At 35.7% G+C, this 16,973-nt stretch overlaps 1 protein-coding gene and 1 long non-coding RNA gene across 5 annotated transcripts; both read right to left on the reverse strand.

The window, feature by feature from the left end:
* Window positions 1-889: 889 nt before the first annotated feature.
* On the reverse strand, window positions 890-3,997 carry LOC118043122 (protein SOMBRERO). 2 transcript variants are annotated; one of them, XM_035050972.2, is made up of 4 exons: window positions 3,521-3,997; window positions 2,536-2,734; window positions 1,832-2,103; window positions 890-1,597 (listed from the first exon to the last, which is right to left on the reverse strand). In XM_035050972.2, the coding sequence occupies exons 2-4, from the start codon at window positions 2,702-2,704 to the stop codon at window positions 1,076-1,078; spliced, it is 963 nt and encodes a 320-aa protein (XP_034906863.1). In that variant the 5' UTR covers window positions 2,705-2,734; window positions 3,521-3,997; the 3' UTR covers window positions 890-1,075. The 2 variants fall into 2 exon arrangements, with proteins under 2 accessions (XP_034906863.1, XP_034906862.1); XM_035050971.2 differs by having other exon boundaries at window positions 2,536-2,740; window positions 3,521-3,996.
* Window positions 3,998-8,047: 4,050 nt separating this feature from the next.
* Window positions 8,048-14,500, reverse strand: LOC118043123 (uncharacterized). Of its 3 annotated transcripts, XR_004686576.2 has the most exons (7): window positions 13,994-14,500; window positions 13,217-13,307; window positions 13,028-13,108; window positions 9,749-9,951; window positions 8,933-8,983; window positions 8,748-8,847; window positions 8,048-8,642 (listed from the first exon to the last, which is right to left on the reverse strand). It is a non-coding gene; the product is annotated as an uncharacterized lncRNA (long non-coding RNA). The 3 variants fall into 3 exon arrangements; XR_012170844.1 differs by lacking the exon at window positions 13,994-14,500 and having other exon boundaries at window positions 8,748-8,860; window positions 13,028-13,460; XR_012170843.1 differs by lacking the exon at window positions 13,994-14,500 and having other exon boundaries at window positions 13,028-13,441.
* Between the last annotated feature and the right edge of the window lie 2,473 nt (window positions 14,501-16,973).

The following is a 16,973-nucleotide window of genomic DNA, read 5'->3' on the forward strand; positions in this document are numbered from 1 at the left end:
GCAATTTTCCTGAATAGATATTTAAGTACAATGAGTTCTTACCATCTGATACGGCAATATATAGTTTTGGAAGCTGTAGTTTTGCTTTATTCTGTACTGAAAAATCATTTTTGTTTTGAAGTTGCGATAGGCTTCTATCAGCCGCAACCTTTGCCTTGTTACCAAGTAACACCACATAGTTTGAGACATCCCAGACCGTATATGTTGAAGATTTTAAGAAATGTTGCATTACAATTTAAACTTCTTACTTCCGGTACAATATTTTGTTTGATGGTGACATGTTACATGCAAGAATATACATCCAATTATGTTGCACGCTGCCTGATGAGTTACTGTCGGTCACTACTGATAGGAATCAGGAGGGATTAGAAAACTGGGAAAAAAAGTGTTTTTTATCTGTCCCTAATTATGCTGTAATTTTAAGAACTGAAATGTTGCAGTTTATCCAAGAGGATGCCTGGCGTTTAAGGCGACGTACGTATATCCACTAGGTATTAGGTTTAATCCTTTATAAGATGTAAGAATTTAGGGGTTTGTAGGAGGACCACCTTTACCATGTTATTCTGTAGGAAGACTAGCTTCTATACAACTCAAGATTTACTATACTTTCTTGTGTTTTACGAAGCAAAACAAAAGGAAAATAATGCTGCACAAAATCCTAAATGATGACTCTTCTATCTATATTAATTAAAAATTTAACGATTTGCATCTTCTTAGTTCTATATATGTTCGAGTTTTAACATATTAGAATAGATAGGAGTCGAGGGGGGAGGGGGGTGTTTTCCATCGGTTAACACTCATTTTCTCTGACAAAAAAAGAAAAAGGCATGCAACGCAAATGGTAAAAAGAAAGAAATAAAATAGATAAAAAAAAAAAGGGATAATCGGATGAATTAAGGATCTTGTCCTGAACTTTCTATATATACATTTTAATAATAAAAAACCAACTCATAAAATAGCAAGAACATAATTGATATGGATTCCCCATCCCTGTTATGAATAAAAATACATGCTCCCTTCAGTTTAAGAAGAATAAGATGCAGCAGTACGGTTAATGACTTGGAACGTCGAAACTCTACTTGGAAAATCTCAGAATGTCAGTCTCAAAGCCAAGGTATTGAAATGGGAATTTCTGAGTTGAAGCACCCACATGGTCAACAATTTGGGATGAAGAATTGCCTTTGTTTTGGTAGTGCTGATGATGATCCAGGTTTTGTTGAGAAGCAAGAAGCTTATCCAGAAATGACCAATCACCATTGAACCTCCCTGCAGGCTGCACAAGTCCACAACCAGTAGATGTTAACCTCAACAAGTTCTGTGAGCACTCAATGTCGTCCATGTTGTTCAAAGAGAGAGGTGATACAAATGATGGGGCAACAGCTGATTCCGGACTAAATAACTGTGGGAGATGCATGGAGCCATCAAAGGTATAGTCATGATCATATATTGATTGCATATGGTTTTGTTTTGGCTCCAGTGGAAGAGAAGAAGCGCTAGCCTTCATTTGAGAGAAGTGTTCTTCTTGAGAAATTTCTGGTAGGAAACCTCTAGTTTGATTCTTCTTCTTGAAAACCCTACAGACAACCCAGCCATCTTCCTGCAAAAATAGCAACTTTATATCAGTGCTCTATTTTCATTTAATTTTAACCAATGAACTTTGCTAGAATCTGAGATTCCACCCATCTTGTACGTAGCTTAATTAAGCAAACCCCCCCTACAAAAATCATGAGCCAAGAAGGAAACCAAGATCTTGGGACAATGGTGAACTATACCTAATATTTTCATTTTTCTTGAAAAAAGAACTCTTGATCCTAGGTGGTGTATTATTTACCTGAACCTCAGAGTTGTCATCATCCAAGCGGTACTCATGCATGATCCAATCAGTCTTTTGACCATGAGGAGCACGTCCAGTGTAGAAGACTAGGGTTTTTCTCATACCAATCCTCTGAGAGTTGCTAAGATGGATGGCCTTATCCCTTCCCGTTGCTTTCCAAAAACCTGCGGTGGTTGCCCGGTTTGTTCTAGTCCCGGTTGGATATTTCTTGTCCTTGTGGCTGAAGAAATACCACTCATTTTGAGGACCCGAACCAATCCTGCATTTCTCTGTATTTCCACAAGAAGAAATGATGATTATTGATTTGGGTTCGATGAGATCGATTTCATACTGTAATATTACAGCTCGAACTTATAATTGCCTAGTGAGCTCTATAACCCTAAACTCATAATCACGTCTAACTCACCACTAATTACGTGAGTTTTTTTTTTTATATAAAAAAAACCACTCTTTCAAAAACCTAGTTGTAAGATGAGGTTTTGATGAAGTTAATGTTTTTACATTACTTACTAACAGCCCGAACTAGCTATGTGGGGATTTTTAAGTTCAAAGTGTTGGGTTACTTCATCGGAAACATCCAATATTTACAATGCCAGAAAAGTCATAACGTGCGTATGTATAGAATTATTTAGGGTTCCAACTTACCACCCTAAACTGATAAGAAGAATTTCAAGATGAGCAAGAAGAAATAATCGACTAACCTTTGAGATCCCATGGCTCAAGTTTATTGAGGTCCACCTCCCTGATAACATCCAGGTCAATGGCTTCATACGAGACCTTCTTCCTCAGATAATAGTACAGAAGCTCTTCATCTGTTGGATGGAATCTGAAACCTGGAGGAACTGATAGTTGTCCGTTTCCTGCCATCATTCTCCCTTAAATCTAGTATCTGTTGTTGTCCTGAAACTTCAAAAGCATGACAGTAATTAAGAAAAATATGCTTGTATGCGAAGAAAAGGACAGCACACCGAACATATAGAGAACATTTTATGGTAAATAAAAATCATAGGGTTTCTGTAAAAAAAAAAAAACTTAAAATACCTTAACCCTAGGTCAAAGATTAGGGAATATGTTCCATGATAAACCGTGGAAAATACTGAATATGTTTACAAACATGCATGGTAGGCCGTTAGAATCACCTTAATTAGTTTGCAAGATCCACATTAAAAACAAGAAAAGAAGATCCATGAAATATATATATATCATCATTTCTTTCAAGAAGGAATTTCTAAGAACGTAGCTGCTTAAATCTTGAGAACAGTACTCTTTGTTCTTCACAATACGAGACTCGGATTCCTGTCTATGGTCATGTACGTAAAAGGAGCAGATCAGATCATTGGCATTATTTTAGGTTAAGCATGTAAACCCTACCTTTTATGCTAGCCATTTCTTTCTTCTTTTCATTTTACATGGCATGAAATAATTAAAGTGTTGCTTCTTTCATGACAAACCATGAAAATTTCTTTTTAGTATTAAACTGAACAGCAAGAGATAGGGTAAAAGAAAAATAAAGGCAGGATTAGCTCATTTTTCTTCTCAAACACATCACAGCTGAATTTTGACAGAAAACCACAACAAAAATCTTCCTTAAAAAGGAAAAAAGAAAAAAACTTTGCAACAAAGGAAAGGAGCAAAAAGATGAAAGATGACGGTGATAAAGGAAACAAGGAGGCAAACAAAGCAGACCTTAGCAGTTGGAAATCAAGAGCTCTGTCTGTGACAAAGGAAAGAAGACAACCTAAACGGCAAAAAGCAAGCGGCGGGGGCGGCCAAAGTCCTTAATTTACTTCAAGGGCACGGTGTGTGTATGCATTCGTGTGCCTTTTTAAGAGGCTTTGAATTAGAACGATATAGAGATACAGATATGTGTGGATCGGTGCAAGTGTTAATTAAAGAAGAGTGATCGCAAACCTAAGATCGATGGGAACAGAAATAAAGGAAAAACAATAAAAAAATGGAGAGAAAGAGGAAAAATGAAGAGGGCAATGGCAAGCTGGTTATGTCTTTTGTGATGAGGTTGTGATAAGCCTTTGGTAAATGTCCTTTGAACGGGAGACCTTATCCCCAGAATTGCCTCATTAAAATGAAGAAAATCTGCTTAACTGTCAATTGCGAATGCCGACAGATTTTTTAATGCATGATCATCCCCATATATCTATTTGTCAACAGTTGCGCACATAAATACATGCACTGAGTCAAGAGTCAGAGAAGGAGAGAGGAATGAAGAAGAATTCTCCTTCTATTCCTTTTATTCCACCTTCTATTCTTCTATTCCTGTCTGTATGTTTCCCTTATTTATTTCTCTTTTTAAAATAATGATTTCTTTTTTCTTTCTTTTTAAAAAACCCCTACCAGCTAGGTATCCAAGCTGAAAACTCCCAAGAGATAAAACAAAATGTCTCCCGCAATAAACTATACGGTCCACTTTCACATCTTCTTCTGTAGCCAGACATAATTATCCACTTTAATCCATTCTTAGACATCTTGGCATTTTGTTGTTAAATGATGACCGCCTTTTTCTCATTGATTTGAAGTGTTAGCACGTAATTAAAGTTTCTAAACCATGATTAATCAAAAAAGAAAAAAAAAAAAAAACGAGAAGAAAAACATAATAACACTATTTATGACAATTTTGTTTTTCATTTTTGGCTGTGCTAGTAAAGACGAAAGATCACGATAAAAAAAGAAAAAAGAAAAAGGGATCAAGATGAGATTGAGAGAATGAGAGATAATTAAGTATGGTTATGCATCTAATCCAGACTTTGGGGAGAAAAGGAACTCTTCTTCAACGTCCTGCCAAGGAAAAAGAAAGATATATAAAATAATAAAAAAGAATTAGGGTTTCAATATTTCTGAACAACCTCCAGTCAACTCAAGGGGATAGATTCCATGGCCCTTGAATCACGTTCGAAGAAGAGTGGATTTGCATCAAATTCAGTGCAACTCTTATGACTCGGGGTCCGTAATTATTTAGTTCTTCAAAAAATGTGAATGAATTAATTTTCTAATTATGTAATAATTAGCACTTTTTTTTTTGGTCTTAATCCATGGCCAGCGTGCTGTGGATTTAAGTGCACAGCTAAGAGGATTGTGCTCAAGTACGTGTGGATTGGTGTCCATGAATAGTATTGGATCTCCTAGCCCAGCTGCAATCAAATCCAACAGGAGCTCAATATTTCTATATATATATGACCTCGTTTTATAATTTCTACTTAAAAAAAAAAGTGTGGATTGTTTTCTTTTTTTCAATCTCAAAATCGACGCCAGACATTTCCATTGACATGCACATGTCAAGCTCAAGTTAATTTCAGTTCAAGAACCCAAGTTATTCACTACAGAAGAGATTTTTTCTCAGCCATTGATGAAGGAGAGAGGGCACGTCCTCTTTTAATGTTCTCCTTTCTAAATGTACAGTGGACTTTGATTGTTCAATTTTATAGGATAATACTAAAAGTCATTTTGATATTTTATCTTGACAAGAGAGATAATCTCGTAATTTATTTTTTTCATGAACAGCAACCTCCTCCTCCTCCTCCTAGAAAGAGTGTTGCTTCTGCTAGTGGGGTTAGCAGAGTTACGTTAATGAGAGATTTAGTCCTTGATGCTTTATGAAAAAGATACAATCTCCACTGCACAGATTTATGATCCGGGAATCTATCGAGAAAAAGACACAGAGGGCAGAAAACATGAAAAAGCTTCTGGCTTCAATCTGGTCAGAGATAGACAACGTTGTAAATGTAAGCCGAAAGGATTGTTGATGATGATGATGACGTGGCCCATATGAAAGCATGTACCAATGTCAGTAGATGGTTGCTGAGCTTTGCTTATAGGCTGTGGAAAAAATGAAGGAAAGAGCAAGCAACACCCTGAAAGTCCGTGGCATTTACACGTGCTCATCCAACACATTTTACTCAATCAAGGCCTCGGTTCCATTAACTTATTCGGATTCTCATCACTCCCCCATATGGATTCTCACGCAATCTCTCACTTATATATATATATATATATATATATATATATATATAGAGAGAGAGAGAGAGAGAGAAGGGATTCCTGGTCAAACACGGTGAAGAAATACACCAACCAAAATTATAATGGTTATTCATTATAAGCACATTAATTTGCATTGCATCTATTTTTCCGCTTTCTCATAAAGTTACCCAAATGGAATTTAGTGTGCCGTTGCCTTTACGAACACTACTGCACATAGATAGAGCATTAATGTGCATGGGGGTGGCTTCATTGCAAAGGGAATCCAATGCCTAGCAAGCCATTTGCGTATGTACGGCTTCCTTCAAACTCAGCACTGGTCGGTATTTCTACATTTGATACCAATGCCTAATTACCGAATTCTAACGGTGGAGGGAGCTGTGGAGTTCTTTCTTCTTCTTCTTCTTTTCTTATTTTTGAGTTTAAGGTCATCGTTGAGTTAATATTTTGCTACACAAAGACTAATTCATTGGATTACACAAGATTTGATAGTTATGTTTTTAGCTTCCAACTTTTTGACTTCCAAATAACTTTCCAAAGTCAAAATAGCTTCTGAAATCTTACCAAATTCTCTTATTTTTTTCTTGGCTCTGGAAACAAGAGCCCGAAAGATAAACAAAAACAAACGAGTAAAAGCTCAAAGTTACCAAATGAACTTCAAGTCAATTTCTTCAATTTGATCGATAAATTAACAAATTATTTATTTGAGATTATATTAAAAAAACCCATTCTCATAATTAACCACGCCTTGAAATTAATTATAGCACTTAATGAATGAGGAATATATATACTCGCTTGTCAACAAGATCAACCTCTGGACGTATGGATGCCTACATCTTGAAATTTCGTAATTTACAAGTCTTCTTAAGAAATTTGCTGCATTAAAGAGAGTTATTGCAGCTGTAACTTCATATGTAGGCAGGGTAATTTACTGTACTTTTTTTCTCTAATCATTATTTTTTAAATGCAAAGAAAGAGGTGTGTGACCGCCTGCATACATGAATCAGACACAAATATTAGTTCAAGTTGCATTAACGTGTCTTACCTCACTGTCAACAGTAGGAGAGGAGCCCATTTACGCTGGAGTAGAGTAGAGGTTAGAAAGTCTTATACCCCATGTTTTGTCTTAAGCTACAGCACACATCACTACAGTTGGCTGTCTAGACCTAGCTGCAGAATGCGTGTGTCCTGTGGCTGTAATTCTATACGTCCTAAAATCTTAAGAAACTATCAATTTCAATTACTTTGGATGATGAGCAGTGGTAATGCGGAGGAAAATTACTAATAAATATTTAATATTACTTTGATATGTGTTTTATATATAAAAGAATGTGGAAAAATTAAAGATTCTGACTACATGAAAGAATTTTAGCGTAAAAATTTTATTTTTATTATTATATTTTACTTAATATTCAATAATTATTTTAAATTTGGATTTGTTCTAGTCCATTAAATATTTTTTAAGGGTTTATATTTATTATTGGACTTATAATTAATTACTAGTTTAGGCCTATTAACTTAAAACCCAAAAAAAATTCATTAGAGTAAGTTAAAGGAAACTATATGATGTTTTTTTAAATGCAAATTTTAGTATCAAGTTGAAAAATAAAAGTAAGTTTTTCTTTTTGTTCGTAGCAAAACAACTTTTTATTTTCAGGGATAAAGATCATACACTGATTTATCAAAAATTAATTAGTTTCATGATAGTATTTACATACTTTGGATTTTTAGATACTAGGTTATTTGTTATCTTCATGTCTAAATTTTTTTTCCAATACCTTTTGTTATTTGGTACAAGGATACCTTTATATCAAAATTCTATCAAATTTAATTTTCAACTTTTCAAAATATTATTTATTTTATTGATTAATTCACCACGTGATTAAAAAATTCAGATCAAGATGCAAAGAAATTATGAAGAAAATAAAAACTGTTGAGATATAAATCCACAAATTATGATATTTCTCTAGCAACGTCATTTTTTGCTTTCTTTCTTTTTCTTTTGTAAGATATTCGCTGTTATATTAATATTTTAATATAAAAAAATATTTTAAAAAAATATAAAATAACGGGCCTCTTTCCTCCAGGTGGCTCCGCCACTGATGATGAGTGTAATAGAAGCATAGCTACGGTGATTCAAAGTGCTAAGAAGTATCATCACCTTCGTTTTTCTTTGGGGAATGCATGTGTGCTGCTTGTGCACACAACACAGGGAGTTGAACAAAATTAATAAATCCAACCACTCTAATTCTTATGATTCAAAGCCCTTCGTGACCTTTAAGCAAGGAAAACGTGTACGCTCCTTGGGAAATACATAAAAGTACAGAACCTGAAGCCCCAGCTAGGTCACTTACAGCTTTAATAACAATGATAATAAAAGAGGGACGGAGGTTGTCGTAACACAACGTTACCGACCATGGCAACTGGCAAAACATGTTTACCATGATTCTTGCTTCTGCGATTGGATAGGAGCCTCGATAATTTCATATAGGTTATCTAGGCATCCTTATTCGAGGAATACCTAATTTAGTGATGTGAAGCGGTTCTTGCGTAACCAGATTTACTCAACTTCATCATCGATCAGCTTGTGTTGTGTTCTTCTAGCAGACTGCCGATGGAACAGAAAAGAAGTCGCCGTTCGTACAGTAATTCTGTGACGTTTCAAAATTCTAGAAATGGCTACTTTTGCAGACTGATAATTCAATGCAATTACGCTATCATCATCCAAATCAAACCTCAAGCTCTCTGAACTACAGTCCTCAACAAGTCCGCACAGGTGCTTCAAATTGTCAACTTCTAGTCCATTGACTTTCTTAACCTGCCCATCAACACAGTTATATTTGTCAGCAGGCATTTAAGCACAAATAACCACTGCAATTAGTACAAAATTATTGTATAACAGAAAAACAAATACGACCACTACCCAGTTATGTCCTAACAGAAACAGGACCGGCAGCCCTACACTTCAGCATTTTTGCATGACGCGACTGCTCTTCATGCCCGAACCAGCATCGTTGTGGCCCCTATAACATATACCTAACGATGCATTAAGAAAAACTTGTTCACAGAGAAAGCATGTTTGCATCTAAATTGGAAATGTGATGGCACCTGTAGCTCTGCAAGACGCTCATTCCCTGCATTTATATCATCCATGAACACCTGAACCAGAAAAGTGCTTGTCAGTAAAGATGCACTAAATTCAACATGCAAAGGACGTCCTAGCTTTATTTTGCATTGCAGTCTCATCAATTTATAATACCAGAAATTTTCCACCAGGAGGGAAGGGAAAATAGATAATATGATGTCATTCTGGCCCAGTTCAATATGTTAGTGAGCAAGCTTCGCAATCTTAAAAGTGAGATAGAGACAAAGGTATCCTTCTAAATTAAATCTTCCATAGAAATAGTGACCTTTTCAATTCGCTTCTAAATTCTGTCACATGTAACAGATTAGAACTTGTCTTTAAACCTTGTTTGAAGATTCGAAAATTAATTAAAATCTATCCAAAAACATGCAAGGTTTCTTCAAGAGACAAACCCAAACAGACACCACAGCAGCTTTTCTTCAAAATTTGCAATTTTCTTTCCATGGGAGAATTTGCAAGCTAAAGCACAAGGTAGCTACAAAGAGATTGTAATAGCCATCTAGAGACATCTTTTTTACACACAAGTTTTCAACTCTTCTCTAGATTGCAATTTGATCACGGGAAATAACTTCAGTTCTGTGAGCTCTCTTGCATTTATCAGTTTGGGAATTGAGGTTTTGTGTTTTCTAACTGAATCCAATAACCTCAAAACAGATGGTGGTCAGAAAACTCTTACTAAATAAGAAGGTTGTCCCCTCAAAACTACCAAATTGCCCTTGATAGTAAGAAGCAGCAATGCTTCCAAATTGTGCTTGGTATCAAGAAAGGTGCAAGCATACCTGACAAAGCATAATGAGTTGTTGGCCAGCCTTTTTAGGCAGCTCCTTCAATGCACGTTCACATAATCAACAAGGTGATGTATTATACCATTCTTCTCCATGCTCGTGAAGATATGGTTGTGTTAGTGGATCAAGAACAGACCAGAATAAATGTAATAACTAAGAAGGTTATCAAATTGATGAACAGAAACTAGGGGCTGCAACTGCAAAATAAAAATAAAAAATAAAAATTCAGAGATCAATCAAACAATAAGTATGATCTAAAAGTACAAGAAAGAACATATTCATTGATAATCCAAGACTTCATGACAGAAATAACTGCAGATTTATTTGATAAATTGAGACCAAACAAGGGAAAATGTCATAATATTTGCAGGCTCCAAAAGAAAATGATCTAACCAAAAGTCTCTGGTGGCAGACAAGAAAATAAAAGTTTTCATTGTTGAATTTGGTAAAGTTCTAGAGCATGTTTCTCAGATCTATTGATTTTGAATTTCAAAGCTCTTATGCCTATCTAACATACAGCCATGGTGGATATGGCCACCAGCCAGTAGCCTGTCCATGGATTAAGATGATAATCTTAATCCAATCCATTCCAACACGAACAGGTTGGGAATGTAAGCAACTATGAAGAAAGCATTGATTTTCTATGTAATGGAACACAGATATGGATCGCTGATCATCACTGCAATCATGCGATGGCACACAAGCATGTGCACATGTGTTAATAAAGGAAACACCTGTTACACAATTATGAAGTTGTTGCTTAAGCACGGTAGAGAATCCTAAATAAGTCAGTTCCAGGACGCTTGCTGTTCTAAAGATAGATCTGTGAAATAAAGAAAATGTTCAATACAAGAAAATAATGAGAAAACAGAACTATGACTTGCAGGTCTAAGGGTGATACTGAATTCATGCTCTTCACCACCCCTAAAAACTCTAACTGAAGCAATTTCATCGGGTTTCTTCATAGACACCAAGTGATCAAAAGTTATCTCTGCTCTCAGTTTCAAAAAGGCAATGCAGAGTGCACCAGTCAAATTACAAATTAAAGTACAAGGGCAAGTCACATGTATCAAAAACAGCACCATGAGCAAAAACATGGAGTGGCAGAGTAAGAAAAGGAAAAATAATATGATCCTGGAAGCATTCTATCTAATGACATTAAGGCCATGGTCTTTAAAGACCATATTACTCAGAAATGAAGCTACCCCACTGAAAGCTTTAGTTACCCATACTATTGAGAATCCAAAAAGGTTATTGAAATAATGCAAAAGGCCATCATAGCCTTTAGCAGCTGTATCCTTATATCACATATAACCATCATAAGTTAGTTAAATAACTAGACTATGCCATACAATCCATATTATCCAGTACTTGCACCTTAGAAGTAATGGCATGTTACTGAAACAGTCCCCAACTTCCCTTGCTTGAAAAAAATTATAAAAGAAATTCACTTGAACTTTTGGGCACAGATCATTAGCATGATATATCTGTCAGAGATTATCTAAAGATCCCAGTATTCAATGTTGGTACAGTAGAAACACTCACCCCGATAAAAGTTATCATGCTAAATAGGTTGTGTCTTTCAAGTGCCACATTCTGCATGGCTCTAGCACAGATCTAAGAGAGTGGGCACTCAAAATATATTGTTTAGCCATCTGCTAACCTGAATTCTCTCCCCACAGTAAACTAACAAATATCTGAACATCATTTGTTAAACATGGCTATCAAACTATTACACATGAGCAAGTAACCTATCACAGCTTTTACTTCATGAACAAGACATTTAATATCCATAGAACATAGATAGATGGAGACTGTAAGGTTAAACCAATAATCACTGTTAGCTTATGCCAAAGTTAAACCAACTTGGTGACAATTCCATCTATTCATCAATGTGGTTCCTCATCTATTGCAATATTTACAGAAGAGAAGACAAAATCATGAATCCTTGATGAAGCTAATAGTGACCTATGACATTAAGGATTTTGGGTTAACCAGATACAATTGTAGTTTAAATGGTACCGAGTAACTGAATAAGTAATAACCATTATTACCAGTTCCATCATTTGTTATAGGCATACCGTCAAATGCAAGGATAACATCATCTTTTTTCAGGACTCTATGTGCATCTGACAGAGGATTAATTTTGCTTGCAAGCACCCCTGTCATTTCAGGGGGGCGCATACGAAAGTGCTTTCTCAGTTGAAAATTTTCAGTTAATTGGCACGGTAGACCTGTAGAGCAGAATCCAATATATTTTCCACTTTCTTTCACGCCAGATATAAAATGTTTGCTTACAGGAACAGGAATTATATAGCTGAAAATAATATTTATATGATCACAGGAAAAAAATGAATAGCAAAAGAAGTAATGCTACTGCAAATAACACCCATTTTCCCTATCAATTCCAAGGAATATGTTATCTCTAGAATTTCCCAAGGAAGTGAGGAACACAGCATCATGTATTTGGTGTGACTGACCATCACACAGCTTCAAAATGTTGTACCAATTACATTATCTGCATGCTCCACGTGCACATATCAAATACATAATTTGTACATCTCACATGCACAAATCAAATACATCATTTGCACACATCAATGCATCCCCATCAAATGATACCAAAATGAATATATCACAATTCATATGCACACACATATATCATAAACATTATTCTTAAAGATATAATTTACATAAATTACTCATAGCTATTCAACAAGTATATAACCACAGTCTTCAACCAATTTCTTACAAAGAAGCAGAATGTGGGGCTTCCGAAGTATCTAAACACATTTCAATACATCATAGAATCAAATTCCAATTCAAAGGATAACAATAAAATTTGATAATACATCATCAACTGTTATTTACAAGCAGGGACTAAAGTGTAATTTCTCACAATTTAAGGGCAAAATCATAATTTTCAAAAATCTAAGGACCAAACTGTGATTTTACCATTTTCAACCTTAATAGATTTTCCAGAATTTCTACATAAATCTTTCTATATAATTCTTATATATTTATCTATTTTCTTTCTAATACTAAAGTTAACTGAGTTCTTACCCAAAATTCATCAAACACACTAATGAAGTGGAGCTTAACATGAAGCAAAGTCCCATATCAATTCATATCCATGTGCATATAATATTACATATACACGAATTATTTCAACAAAATCATTCACATATCATATAAACCCTAACCCTAACTTTCCAATAAACATATGTAAAGAAAATACTATAAATCAAATAGAAGGAGGCTAAAAAAACTTACTCAGAGTTAAATAATTATATGACCATTTGTGAGATAAGTTTTGACGAGAACTTGCAGCAAACGAGAGGGAGAAGCAGCTCACTGTTTTCGGAGGAAAAAACCAAGGGAAAAAGTAAAATTTTTTGAGTGGAAATTGTGTGCTCGACATATACACATTAAGTTTTCCAGTTGTAGTTTTCGTAAACATACCATGTTGTAGTCTTAGAAATGGCAAATGGCAAGCTTTTTCCGGAACACGCTCAATAGAATTTACAACTCCACGAGCATCTCATCTCAGATACTATTTAAAAAAGTCAAATTAATAATATAGCCTTTTAAGTATAGTAAATATAGTTTTTTTTTATCGACTCTAATGATAAAAAAATATATTTTAAAAAATTAATTATATTTTAATATATTTAATACATGATTCAGATCATTTAGTTTTTTCATAATAAGAATAATATAAAATTTTAATAATTTGATATAACTTAATTAATTTAATAATTTTTAAATAATTCAGATCATTCTTAATAAATTTAATATTAAAAAATAAAATTCTAAAAAAAAATTAATTCAAGTTAATCACCTATGAGAAAACCAATGCCACAACCAAAATAATTTTATAAAATACAAAAAAAAATAGTAAAATAATATTTTACTTAGCAGTATCGTATAGCAAGTAAAATAAACGAAAAAAATATAAAAAAATATTTTTTTTTATTTTTTAACTTTCCACGTCTCCATTTGAGATGCTCTAATAGCTTTCAGAGTCTCAGAAAGAAAACTTTCGCAACAAATACCAGTGTAACAAAACATTTTTGCAGACACAAACATGAAGCAACAAGAAATTGTAACTTTGAAGAGAAACCCATTAGCAAGGAGGGTAAAATGATACATATAACTGGTAGATTGAGCTTAATAGAACTATAATAGTCTACTATGGTTCTTGAACTAGATAGAAGAGAGAGGTCCAGAATTAAATACCAGAACCCATGGTTTCACGCTGGGACTTATTTTGCTATGGAAGAAAGTAATCGGGGCTACTTGAAACAGTAAGAATTTTGACTACTGATTCCAATGCAAGCTCTATTGCAGAATATGCATCGCTCAGTTTTGGTTGCGATGCCTCCTCTAAATGATTAATAGCAGCTTCTGCTGCTGCGGCTGATGTTATAAATAGCTGCTGCTGTTATTGTAGGTGATGGTACTGTTGTTGTAGAATAGAATGAAAAATTATTGTAAAGGAAAGGAATGGCTCTGTGTTGGGCTGTTTTCGAATATTTTATTAAATTTGATGATACAAAAGGGGAAATATATCTTGCTCTGAGCACCAAGTTACGGTTTCTGATAACAGAGGCGGTGATGCAAGAGGAAGAGGAGCATAGCTTCCTCAATGCACGATCTGATGAGGACAAAGCGTTCCTGCTTGCCCTTTACCGGGCAGCTGATATCACTGCCTCTGCAACCAAGTTTTGTCCCTGTAAAGAGAGGGGGGAGGGGGGAGGGAGGGGGGGGATGTTGTCGTTAGTCGTAAGAGGTTTCAATTTTTTATCGAGTACGAGAGCTGATGATGGTTTGCGGCCCAATAAACCAAGACTATTGAGTTGTGTATAGGATTTTTTATCTGAGCCCATTTTATGAAGTAAGCTTATTTACCAGAAATGGGTTTCTATTGAGCCCAATAAAATATGGGCTAGGCCTGCTCACCTGCTTTGCCACATAGAGTAACCAATCATAAATCATTAAGATTTGGTTTATAAAAGATGGGTGATCACACGTTTTTTTACAGGAAATAATAATTTTTTTATATTCATATGTATAATTTGAAAGAATTCTTGTTAGACCAAAGTTCCAAGCCCAAAAATTATGGTTTCCACTATGGATTTGTACAGTTTTAGCCAGCCTACAACTTCAAAACTTGCACATGTATTTAAGAACATTTGCTCCAAAAGCAGTGCCAAGAAAAGTTGCAAAGGCAATTCCAAAAATGCCAGCAAGAATGCCAGGAACAACCAACGAACTCCCCCCTTTATGTTATCATTTCATTTTGCCCTTGTGTCTTTTGGGTTAGGTCACGACATGGTCCTATAGATTGCTAGACTTCAATGTCTCAAACGGGGAAAAAAAAAAAACATGTATCAACTCAAATTGGGCGGTCGGATGTTTCCCGTTGCCCTCCCAACATTCCCTCAAACGTAGAGTGAAATTACACGAAGATGCCAAATGTATAGGCTGAAAGAATCTGTCCTTCTGTCAACACTTGTTAATAATTGATACCCCGCTGCTCGGGAATTTGGTGGCCTTGTGTTGGACTGGCAAGGACCCAAGAAGACATTGCCGGCCATGGCTCCACTTGGCAGTCCCTACATTCACCTTCTTGTATTGGAATATACGTTGCCACTTCTTAAGTAGTGAACCGAGCATCTCTATCCTTGCAAGCCGTTTCCTTACCTTCAGGAATAGCGAGCCATTCATCAATGGAAGGAAGGACAGAGATGAGGATCTTCTACTGTTCAAGGAATTGCATAGACGCGAAAAAGACCGGCTTGCCGGTCTCCTTCAGCCTGTTTCTGATGAGTTTGAGCCTAATATTGCTGGTAAGTTTGACTGTGCATAGTCTTAACAGAAATGAGGTCTTAAGAATGAGGATTTAGTACATGCTCTTAGCACTTGTCTGTGTAGTCAAACCTGCATGTATTTATTAATTTGCATGTTGCCCTGTCTTTATACATGAAGGTTGAAAAACGCCGCCAGCAACTCCTCTGTTTCCTTCCCTAGAAATGGAAGCGAACGCCCCGGGAAACGTTGTCCAACGGGAGATGCCGATAATTCAACCTCTCTCGAGGGTATGTTGCTCTTGAATTAGTAAATCGAAAGAAGATAACTATTATGCCTATATCTAAGACAAATTGAGAACTAGTTTTCTTCTTGAAAAGGAATTTAATGTCATTATGACAACGTGAAAATGGTTTGAACTGATTTTTTTTCCCAAGTCTAAAACCATTTCTAAAATCTAATGTTTCACTAGTAATCAAGGCGATAAATGATTTAAAACAAGCTGTACTTCTGCTGTGACGAGTTCAGAATCATTACAGTGTTGGCCTTCAAGTGATTAAATGTGTTTTTCTAAGCAGTTTGCAGACAATTCAGACGGATTGAAGGGAAGTACTGTAACAGTAAGGACTCCAAATTCAAAACCTAATAGGATCCCTCAAAGATCAGTAACCCCAGGTCAAAAACAAAGAATCTCAACTTCAACTGAAAATAAGAACAGCAAGGTAGCAGCACAAATTCTGAACCAGAAAAGGGCCCAATTCACAACAGATTCGAATAGAAAAACAAATGTGATTGCAAAGTCAGCCAAACCCAGTAACCAAAAATCAAGTCAAACAAATTTCCTGTCCTCGAACCTTTCCAAGGATATAAAAACAAAGCCTGAGAATAGAGGTGTGTCGCCTTCTGTCAGGTCAACAATTGCAGCTCAAATTCCAGGATTTTCCAATGACACGCCTCCTAATCTTTAGGACAGATCGTGCAACTTCTGCTACTAGGGGCAGACCTGTTGCAGCCAATCCAAAAGGCGTCAGTTCGTCAAAAACAAGACCCCGCTCCAAGGCCACGAAGGCAATCCTGCTCACCAGGTGTGACAAGGAGTCGAAAAGAGAGCAATGAAGAAAACTTGACCACTTCAAAAGGGATAATTGTAACAGGAAATAATGTAGCTCAAATTTTCGGAAGCAGAATGGCAGACAAGGTAATGAATGCTAGAAAATTGGGAGCTGAAGAAAGAGAAGCCAGGCCAAAGCAGCAAAGTGCTACTAAATCTGCTAATAGCAGTGCTAATGCAAGTCCTAGTCATGGTTTTGGCAGGATGACGACGACGACTAAGAGTCAAATGGACATGGCTTTCAAGCATATGGTATGGTCATATAGCACATGGTAGGATCTAGCTCTTTCTCAAGAA

The sequence above is a fragment of the Populus alba genome, chromosome 10, assembly GCF_005239225.2.
Source record: "Populus alba chromosome 10, ASM523922v2, whole genome shotgun sequence".
Lineage (NCBI taxonomy): Eukaryota > Viridiplantae > Streptophyta > Magnoliopsida > Malpighiales > Salicaceae > Populus > Populus alba.

Coding starts and splice junctions, on each gene's coding strand:
- LOC118043122 (XM_035050972.2), bottom strand. CDS start 2,704: ATGATGGCAGGAAACGGACAACTATCAGTTCCTCCAGGTTTCAGATTC. Junction 2,104..2,535: donor TGAGCCATGGGATCTCAAAG/GTTAGTCGATTA, acceptor GTGGAAATACAG/AGAAATGCAGGATTGGTTCG. Junction 1,598..1,831: donor ATGACAACTCTGAGGTTCAG/GTAAATAATACA, acceptor CTATTTTTGCAG/GAAGATGGCTGGGTTGTCTG.